We start from the raw sequence: 10,715 nt of genomic DNA on the forward strand, positions 1-10,715 counted from the left end.
CACACCCAACTCCCCGTCTCCCCCACCTTCCCCAACAGCACCTCCATCACCACCACACCCACAATCACCCCCGCCCCCTCCTCCCCCCACCCCTGCCCCCCGCAAACCTCCTGGTAAACCTTTCATCCTCCAATTCAACTGTAACGGTCTCCTTACCACCCAAGATGAACTCCACAATATTTCAACCCTTAACATCCCAATTACCTGCCTCCAAGAAACTAAACTCTCCTGCAAATCCAATCCTAAACCCCTCCCTGGCTATAACTTCATCAGGAAGGATCGACAAGACCGACCTGGTGGAGGAATAGCCTTCCTCATTGCCGAAGACATCCCCTTCACACACCTTAACCTCAACCACCTCTCCAATGGCCCCCTTGAGGTTGATGGCATCCAAATTTCCCGCAATGGCTCCCCTCTACAAATCATCAACCTTTACCTCCCCCCACACTCCTCCTGCCCCCCACAATACACCCCTGACTTTAACCTCCTTTTTGAAAATCCAAATGACCTTATCCTAGTCGGTGACTTCAATGCCCACAACCCTGCCTGGAACTCCATTACCCTTGACCAATCTGCCATGAATCGTGGGGAGGCTCTGCTGGAAGCTCTCAATGAGAGCAGCCTTTGCCTCCTCAACGAGGATTCCCCTACCCGCCTTCCCCCCAATGGCCAACCTACCTCCCCTGACCTTTCCTTATGCTCTGCCCACCTTGCCCTTGATTTCTCCTGGCACACCCTTACCACCCTCCGTTCTGATCACCTTCCCATTCTCCTCTCCATTCCCGAAATCACCAGAACCCCCCGCCCTGTCAAAACCTTCCACAACTTCCATAAAGCAGACTGGGACACCTTTACCCTAGAAACTGAAACCCTTTTTGAAGACCTTCCTGACCCTTCCTCCTGCTCCCAAGGTGAAGCCACTTTCCGCCAAATCCTCCAAACTGCCTCCAAACACACTGTTCCTGCTGGCTTCATCAAAAATTCCAACCCTACCCTCCCACAGTCTGCTAAACCCTTATCCAGCAAAGAGACTCCTTAAGAGAAACCAACCCCCATGATCCTCAAATTCAAATCCTTAATGACCAAATCTCCTCAATAGTAAACCAACATTCCAACAAAAAATGGCAAGAAACCCTTTCCAAATCCGACCATAGAACAAATCCTTCCAAATTCTGGTCCCTCCTCAAGTCCCTTTCCGGCAAAAACAACTCCCCTCCCTCCAACCAACCCATTTCCTTCAACAACAACAAAGTCCACACCTCCCACCTCCACATTGCCGAATCCTTCACCAGTCAATTCACCTCTGTCTCCCGTCATACTTCCAACCCTTTCTCCAGAAAAATTATCCGTAAAATCCGCCGCCGCAACCACCTCAACAGAAACTTCCAACCTTTTACCCCTGCCCTTGTCCTTGAAGCAATTAAAAATTCCTCCAATTCCTCTGCACTTGGCCCCGACAACCTTAACATCCTTCACCTTAAACACCTTGGTCCAAATGGCATCTCCTACCTCACTAAACTTTTCAACCTCTCCATCTCCGCTGCCAACATCCCTGCCATTTGGAAACTATCCAAAATCATTGCCCTCCTCAAACCTGGTAAACCCCCTGACCTTTCCACCTCCTACCGCCCAATCTCCCTCCTCTGTCCTGCAGCAAAAGTCCTTGAACGCCTACTCCTCCCCTACCTTAAACAATCCCTCTCCACCCACCCCTCACAACACGGCTTTAAACCCCTCCACTCCACCACCTCCTCCCTCCTCAACCTCTCCACCACCATTGCCAATGGCTTCAATCAAAACCTCCCCCCCAGCCGCACAACTGTTGCCTCCATCGACCTTTCCAAAGCATTTGACTGCATTCCCATCCACCTCCTTCTCCAAAAAATCTCCTCCTCCAACCTTCATCCCAACATCATTAGATGGCTATCCTGCTACTTGCGTGGCAGGATGGCTTTCTGTTCCTATCAAAACACCAATGCCTCTCCTAAAATTGTCCACACTGGCGTCCCCCAAGGCTCTGTTATCTCCCCAGTCCTCTTCAACTTCTACATAGCAGATGCCCCCCACATTCCCCCTGCCCACACCTCCTCCTATGCCGATGACCTTAACTCCTTCCACTCCTCCCCTAACATCCCCCAGTCAGTTGAATCCATCAACTCCCACCTCTCCTCAATCGCTGACTGGGCCTCCACCAACGGCCTCTCCATAGCTCCCAACAAATCCACTGTCACCCTCTTCACTTCTGACCGCAAGCACCAATCCAACCTCCATCCTCAAGTCCAAATCAACGGCTCCACCCTTCCCCTTGAGAAAACCCCTAAAATCCTTGGAGTTACCTTTGACACCTTTTTCAATTTCAGTTCCCATGTCTCCACCATTTCCTCAAAAATTTCCTCCCGCCTTAGAATCCTCAAATGTCTGGCTGGCACCAAATGGGGCCACCAGAAGGAGACTCTCCTCACCACCTACAACACCCTCCTCCGCCCCATCACCACCTATGCCTGTCCTGTTTGGTTCCCTAACACCTCCAAAAACAACATTGACAAACTCCAAGTCCTCCAAAACCAAGCCCTCCGCATCTGTACTGGTTCCACTAAAAAATCTCCCATCAGCCACCTCCACCAAGAAACCAAAATCCTACCAGTACGGAACCACCTTTCCCTTCTTTGTTCCCAATACCTGGCCTCCTCCCTCCGCCCCTCCCACCCATCCTTTCACAACGTCACAACCCCCCCTGGCCCTAGATCCAAAAAATCCACCCTTCAATCCATGTTCCTTCCTACTCTCCAACCTTTTCTTTCCCCCGACAACACCCTCCTTCCCACAAACTACAAATCCACAATCTCCAGACTCCACACCTCAGCTGTCACCCAAGCCATAAATTCTTACCCCCCTAATCCTGTCCTTAATCAAGCTCCCCCTGACATCAACCCCTCCGAAATCCAACTCCCCAGGCACTACAGAACCATCCTCTCCCAATTAAGATCCAACTATTGTCCTAAACTCCAAAGCTACCTCCATTCCATCAACGCTTCTCTTACCCCCAACTGCCCATCCTGTCCTGTTAATCCTACCCCAGAAACAGTCCAGCACCTCTTTTCATGCCCAAATAATCCTACAAATCTTACTCCTATGGACCTCTGGCAAAATCCCACCCATGTAGCTGCCTTCCTCTCCTCCCATCCAAGTTTCACCAGCCTTCCTCCCCTCCAACGCCCCCCTCCAGAGCCCCCACCATAAGCCCACGCCCCCCCCCCTCACCCCACTGATGACTACCCGGACCGGAAACTGACTATGAGCAGCCAAAACAACAACAACAGCTATTAAAAGAATTTTATCATTATCACTGAAACACTTTTGAATACATTCTTAAATAAATTAAAAGAACATTCCTTTTTCTTCTTATCATTGCTGGCATAATTCTTGGCAGCCGCCCCCATATCTCCAAAATCACTAAATATTTTTAATTAGATGAAAATATATGATTCTATATACGAATGTTTTAACGGAACAGAAAAATCGGGGTTTAAATAGTTTTTCTCTTGGTGATTTATCACTGTCTAACTTTAATTCTAATACTTCACTTCTTTCCCTTGAAATTCCCAATAATTTCTTCAGTTGTATCTCATCCCATTACATAAATTTAGAACAATACAACCAACAGACAAACATGTTCTTAATATCTACCTAAGATCAGCAGAGCTGGCAGCTGTGGCCGCGGGAGAAGGTGATTGATTCCACCTGGAGCCTCCAGATGATCCTCCAGGTCCTCCAGAATTTCTACCATAACTTCCTCTGTCACCTAAATAGATTTGAATCTACTAATGTAATTACCAAATAGATATTAATATTAGAATTTGAAATTTAAAAGCTAATAATGTCTTCAATTAAAAATAAGGTTTGATTAGTGGTAAGACAGATATTACTCTCAGTTCAGCATTCAACTGAAAAATAATTTACCTTGAGAGCTATTTCCTGCGCCCCATTGTGAGTTATTATTCTTGTTATTTCCTCCTTTCCATTGTTGGTTATTTCTATCTCCTCCCCCGCCGCCACTGTTTCCACGTGGGGGTGGCGGGGCTTTGAATTGATTATTGTCCCCATATCTATTTGTTATTTTCATGTTATTTTCAATTGAATTTTTTAATATTTAATATAGGGAAATTTTTCTATAATGACGATAAAATATTCGCTACCAAAGGCTGAATTTTCACTTTATTTGAGGAGGAGGGCGAGGAAGTAATATTTTTTCGTCCATTGCTATGTCCCTGTAATTATTTTTTTATATAAAAGAAGCTGTTTGTTTAAAGCTTTGAAATAGTTTTCATATCAAAATTATATACATAGTATATACCTACCTAATGTTCAACTTGATCTCTTAAGTCTGAATTTTGTGTGTAATGTCCTAAGTGTTCTAACTTTCATTTGGTAAAATCAAAATTCAATTAAACTCAAAGTCAACGATTAAGAGAACATTTTGTAATGTGTGAAAATAACAATCCTGTTATTTGTGAAACTATTTTCTCTAGACCCCCTCCAGGAGGAAGAGGAACTGTTATTTTCTTGCGCATTCCAGTTAGCCTCACTGCTAGTAGCCCAATCTGTGCCTAGATAGATAGATCATTAGACATATAGATAGGAAGATGAATACTAAAGAAAGTATCTCTACGAGGTAGATTAACAGGGACTGTTATTTTCTCGCGCATTACAGTTAGCCTAGATGCCCAAATGCTTTACAGATAAAGGAAAAAACCATCATAGAATCAGAAAAGTTTTACTTCAAAAAGGATGCAAGCAAAATGACCGAAAAGTACCTTGGCTCTTCTGGTTGTTCCAAGAAGATCCTTCAGAAGCGTGTGCTCCATTATCCCATTGGTTTGAGTCCCTTTTCCATGTGGAGCCTGAGCTTCCAGCCCACGAATTATCATCGCCCTAAAATGGCAAAAGATTTATTCATCAATAATATTGGATAGCCCCGCAGGGTTAGGGCCCCAGGCAGGGGTTAGGCTAGGTTAGGTAGGATTTATATGGATGATGTCATTTTATATTTATGTTATATTTCATCTTGGATTTTTGTAGGATTAGGTCTTTTGTAGCAACGCCCTAGCTAAACCCAGTGCACACCATTGAATGGAAGCAACATACCTGAGATCTTCCCCCCATAGGGCTGGGCTGACTTAGTTGCATAGGAGTGGGTGATGGTCCCAAACTCAACCCCTGAAAATTAAATCAAATGATAATTTTTGTATTTTTAAAGCCTTTATTTTAAGCTATTACATTATAAACCTATACTTAAAAACTTTTTAAACGTGCATTAATAAACTGTTCTGTAAACACTAGGGGTATTTGCATATTAAACTTTTTGGCCAGATATACAAATAAAAAAAGCATTCCCTAATAAAACAATTACAAAATCCTAATATCCATTGAAATGTAGGTAGTTTGTTTTTAAGCATACATTTTTTTTTCCTGAACAAGATTAAAAGATTCCTAATTGCCGTTCTAGAGATTCTGATCAACATGAAAGAAAAGTTATAACCTGCATAGATTGGTGGCTTTGTTGCATAAGTAGATTACTGGATCCAGGTGGTGGGCCTTAAATGTACTACGTAAAATCTGTTCTTTTAATAGCGAACGGATTCATGTAACATTTAGGTAAAATCTGGAAACGTAAAAGTTCTACTATTACTACCAGAAAGATCTTTTTCCTAGCTCTTTAACTAAATTGACAATCGAAGCTTTAAGAAACGACCGGCAATAGATATTAAAGCCCGCTTTAGTTTTCTTAAAATATCTTATTGAAATGAAAGATTAACGCGACACTAGTTTAAATATTGCACGGATTTAAGCACTTTAAAAAGCTGGTGTAAAACTTTTAGGTTTCCGAAGTATGGTGAAAAGGTAAAAACTAAAATGCATAGAAAAAAGATACCTACCTGATAAAGTAGTACCAACATGGAGAGCTCCAGTGTGGACACTAAAATCATAACATTATTATGCATTAGGATAACTTTTTAGGATAATTGGGTTGGGTAATGGTGCTACCAGGGTTTCGGATCCGGATCCGCATATTTTCGAGTCCAAGGATCCGGATCCTTGGACTCAAAAAAAATGCGGAAAAAATGGAAAAATCTACCTAAATTTATATAAAATCTCAGACATTCTCTTGATGAGAGCCAATCTTTAAGGTTTAGGGTCAGACTTGAAAATTAAAAGTATTTTTGACTTCGAATTAAAGAATAAATATTTTTTGAAAAGTTTGGTGATTTTATTTTTATTGTCAAGGATCCGGAACCGGATCCGATAGGATCCGGATCCGGATCCGCACTGACCAAATTTGGAGGATCCGGATCCGCAAAAAATCAATGCGGATCCGAAACCCTGGGTGCTACACTTAAGTTTAACACTTGAAGTTGAAACGACATGTGAACTATAAATTATAAATCTAAAACCTTTGGCTACCTTGAAAGGAGGGATGGTCCTTAAGTTTCAGATATAGGTATAACCAACAAGCACAATAGAATATACAAAAAATATCGTCATTACTAGGTGCTAAAAGAAACCACCCTAAACTAAAACGAAAAAATCAAAAATAGTAATTCGGTTGCTGGTTGTTATTGATTTCATCAACTTGCATAATTGAACCCCCTACGGCCTGCACTCTTTGTTCGTTCTCACACGTATGACTAAGCAGATGAAGATTTTTCTATACATTCAGTAGGTCTGAAGCAGTGTGGTAAAAAACTTTTGGTTACCTAGAAACAGGTACTGGAGGAGGGCCAGCAGTCAAACCATGCAGAGTTTGGAAGCCCATCTGACCTTGCAATAGACTCTAAAGATAATAAGCAAGATTAGTTTCATGGAATGTGCATTGTAATAAAAATAGGTAGATTGTTCCTTTGTTTTTGACCTGCAAACCTATATAATAGAACGACCTAATTTAAAAGGGGGTAGGAGGGAGCTAACTTTTTAAAGCCAAACCTAAAAGGCTAAAATAATCAACAACAAAAAATTAACCTGCATAGCTGATTGTTGATTGAACTGGGAGACTGGAACCCCGGGCACCATAAAGGCTCCGGGAATCAGTCCTTGACTGCCAGGTGGAGCTGTTAGGTAGCCGCCAGGTGCCATCTAATGTAAATAAAATTTTAAAGATTTATCATATGAACATTCAAAGATTTATAAATATGCGATTAAACTAAATATAACAGGTGTTAATTGTAGATACTTAATAATCAAATATGAATCAAAAATAGTCCTAAAACATGCATTACAAAGTCAAATTGAGTTAAAAGTTATTTAGGTAATGGAAATATCTAAAAAAAAGGCCGCAATTTGTTATTAATACCTAGGTACCTAATTAGAGATAAATGGCGTTTTTTCAAGAAAATATTATGCTATGTATTTTATTTGATTGTGATGTAGGAAAGCATATAGGTATGTTCTTAATTTAAATAATATTTAGGTATGTGTTAGTTTGGATCCAAATAACATAAAAATCTAATAACGCGACCTGTAAAGTAGCATGCTAAAACTATAGCAATGATAATGAAAATTTAAAGAATTTTAGATAGGTAATTAAAAAGTTTTATTTTGGAGGGTAGAGGTAAATTGTCCCAGCAGTTTACAAGATCTTTTATAACATAGAGAAAGGCACACAAACATCCAGTTACTTTTCTATATATAGATCTACCTGCTGATACCCAGCGGCCTGGAGTTGATAATGGGAAGGCGGCTGCCCCGAGCCGCCGTACGGCGGCTGGTTCCCGTAGTTGCGAGACATGGTTCAACAGAGATAATTATAAAGTTGGTAATCTTAGTTTTTATTTATCATCTGAAATTTTCATATGCTTTCATTAAAACCGGAGATATTAACGGAATTCAACATGTACCCCCAAAGTTTTAGTTATTTTGATTATCATAATTGGTTAGTTCAAACTAACTAACCAATAAAACAAAATTTTTAACCTATAGTTTAAAAATGCATGGAGTTTTTAAAGCTATAAAAAGAAAGATATTTAAGGCTGCTCTTATCGTAAAAAATAATTATGCCTAATAATTTTCACAGGAAAGCCATATACAGTGTGTTTTTTTATGAGAACTTTTACGAAAGCAATTTTACCCCCCTTAAAGTTATCAGAATTTAATGATTAATGGCTTATTTTCTTCGTTTTTTAATGCAATTAATAGAACAACAAAAAATATTTCAGTTTTTATTTAAAAAGTTCAATAAAATCTAAAATTTAAAACTTAGGTGTCAACATCTAAATATGGTTTTAGCGCATTTTTCTTATGCTCAAATATTCAACCTTTTGCAAGAATGGCTGCTAAACACTTCAAAGTTGAGATATAGAGCTAAAACAGATACTATTAGGGACATGTATTAGAACACATAAAAGTCATGAAGGCCATATCTCAATCAGGGAGAAAGTACTGGCCCCCCAAAGTCGACTACAGAAAATCCAATTTTTTTCTTGCAAAGGGTAGAAGATTTAAGGCATAAGAAAAATGCGCTAAAACCATTTTTAGATGTTGGCACCTAAGTTTTTAATTTTAGATTTAAATATACTTTTTAAATAAAAACTTAAATATTTTTTAATGTTCTATTAATTGCATTAAAAAACGAAGAAAATAAGCCATTAATCATTAAATTTTGATAACTTATAAGTGGAGTAAAATTGCTTTCAAAGAAGTTCTCATAAAAAAACACACTGTATATCGTTTTTTTTAGCTTAATGGGACATTTTAAAATTAGTTTACGGAACCTTCATTTACATTTTTAAATTTTTTTATCATGAAATCATCAATATCGATATACTTTAGTATTAAATTACGTAAAAGTTATGAAATTTTGCCGAACGTAATATTTACATGATGAAAATTGCACAATATTCACCGCGGCATTTGAGCTCAGATGTAATCAAGTTGCCAACTTTGGTATTTAGATTAGAATTAAGTTGCCAAAATAAAATTTTAAAAGACCATAATTAACATAATCCTTATTGAAAAGTAACATGAAGATTTCTGTTTGTACCGAAGGATCTCTCTAACCGCTGAACCAATACGGTTATTCTTCACAGTGTAGTTTCTCTTATATAACTATGTGGGAGAGGATTTGAAAATTTTGCCAAACATTAATAATTTTGTTCAACGACAAATTTATGTACAATCTTGTTTAGAATTACAAATTAATGTTCTGCTTATTAAGTTCTGACACTCTACAAGTATTATTGTTCATTTGTTCTTATTTCTAAATTTAGAGCTTCGCCTTTTGGATACTGTCTGTATTTTTATAAGCAAAGCTTTTCTATAATTAGGATCAGTACGTCCGTCCGCCCCTCCGTAAAGGTTAGCCTTTTTCGTTAATTTGGATAGGTTAGAAATAGAATTGTCCTATCGTTTTCAAACTATGCATGATAATCTATAATACAAAGTAGAACGATGTCTGTCTGTCTGTCTGTTTGTTTGTCTGTTTGTTTGTAGCGAAGGATCTCGCTAACCGCTGAACCGATCGGGTTCTCCTTTACAGGGTAGCTTCTCATAGGTCCCGGGAAGGTTTATAACTATTTTCTTGGGGGGTGGGACACCCCCAACCCCCCCCAAAAAATGAAAAATGCCCCCCCAAAAAAAACTAAAATTAAAATAGTATAACTATTTTCTTGGGGGGTGGGACACCCCCAACCCCCCAAAAAAATGAAAAATGCCCCCCCCAAAAAAAAACTAAAATTAAAATAGTGGGGTCGATTTTTAAATTTTTCTTTTAAATCTAAAATACGAAAAATTGGTTTTATTAAACCTCTTGGGGCAAAGCCCCTAGAGGCTAGGGGCGAAGCCGCTAGTCTATAATACAAAGTAGAACGATGTCTGTCTGTTTGTTTGTCTGTCTGTCTGTTTGTTTGTAGCGAAGGATCTCGCTAACCGCTGAATCGATCGGGTTCTCCTTTACAAGGTAGCTTATCATAGGTCCCGGGAAGGTTTATAAGTATTTTCTTGGGGGGTGGGACACCCCCAACACCCCCAAAACATGAAAAATAACCCAATCAAAAAAAAATTTAAACTAAAATTAAAATAGCGGGGTTGACTACCCCCTCCCCCCCAAAAAAATCCCTCCTCCCCAAATTTTTAAAAAAATATTCCTTTAAATCTAAAATACGAAAAATTGGTTTGATCAAACCTCTTGGGGCAAAGCCCCTAGAAGCTCGAAGCGAAGCCGCAAGTCCTTATAATAAAGTAACAGGATGTTTGTTTGTCTGTGTGTCTGTGTATCTGTGTGTCTGTGTGTTTGTCTGTATGTTTGTACCGAAGGATCTCGCTAACCGCTGAACCGATCGGGTTCTCCTTAACAGGGTAGCTTCACATAGGTCCCGGGAAGGTTTATAACTATTTTCTTGGGGGGCGGGACATCCAAGGGGTGGGGTTTTTTTTTTTTGGGGGGGGGGGTAATGGGGTGATTACCCCCGACCCCCCAAATCAAAAAGCTTAGACGCCCTTGGTAGTGTGCGTTCATTCTAACGCATGTAAGTCTGTAGCAAAGTTTGTTTAAGATCAAATTGTCCTAAAAATTGTAGGATTTATTTGTCAGAAACAAATTATGCTTTGGTTGAATCAAAGAATAAGATAAAAGAAATAATAGTTATATATCGAATTGCATTATAGACTCTTTCCGAAGAGATAAATAATAGTATAAATACTTTTTTTAGCCCAGAGGGAACGAA

At 39.6% G+C, this 10,715-nt stretch overlaps 1 protein-coding gene across 18 annotated transcripts in view; it reads right to left on the bottom strand.

Moving 5' to 3' along the window:
- LOC145305650 (uncharacterized) overlaps positions 1–7,831 on the bottom strand; it is a 32,355-nt gene extending 24,524 nt beyond the window's left edge. For 17 of the 18 annotated variants that reach the window (XR_013874662.1, XR_013874672.1, XR_013874660.1 and 14 more), the window contains exons 1-11: positions 7,694–7,831; positions 7,018–7,131; positions 6,756–6,832; positions 5,937–5,977; positions 5,540–5,595; positions 5,146–5,217; positions 4,815–4,932; positions 4,502–4,607; positions 3,961–4,106; positions 3,688–3,802; positions 3,391–3,453 (exon numbers count right to left, since the gene is read on the bottom strand). Coding sequence is in view for 3 of the 18 variants with exons in the window: in XM_080147357.1 (XP_080003483.1) it covers positions 3,391–3,453; positions 3,688–3,802; positions 3,961–4,106; positions 4,502–4,607; positions 4,815–4,932; positions 5,146–5,217; positions 5,540–5,595; positions 5,937–5,977; positions 6,756–6,832; positions 7,018–7,131; positions 7,694–7,783 (998 nt within the window). In the remaining 15 variants the exon portion in view is untranslated. Of the gene's footprint in view, positions 1–3,390; positions 3,454–3,687; positions 3,803–3,960; positions 4,110–4,501; positions 4,608–4,814; positions 4,933–5,145; positions 5,218–5,539; positions 5,596–5,936; positions 5,978–6,755; positions 6,833–7,017; positions 7,132–7,693 lie in introns of all 18 variants that reach the window. The other variant, XR_013874671.1, reaches the window with a different exon arrangement.
- Between the last annotated feature and the right edge of the window lie 2,884 nt (positions 7,832–10,715).

The sequence above is a fragment of the Acartia tonsa genome, chromosome 14, assembly GCF_053477335.1.
Source record: "Acartia tonsa isolate MP-2025a chromosome 14, ASM5347733v1, whole genome shotgun sequence".
Lineage (NCBI taxonomy): Eukaryota > Metazoa > Arthropoda > Copepoda > Calanoida > Acartiidae > Acartia > Acartia tonsa.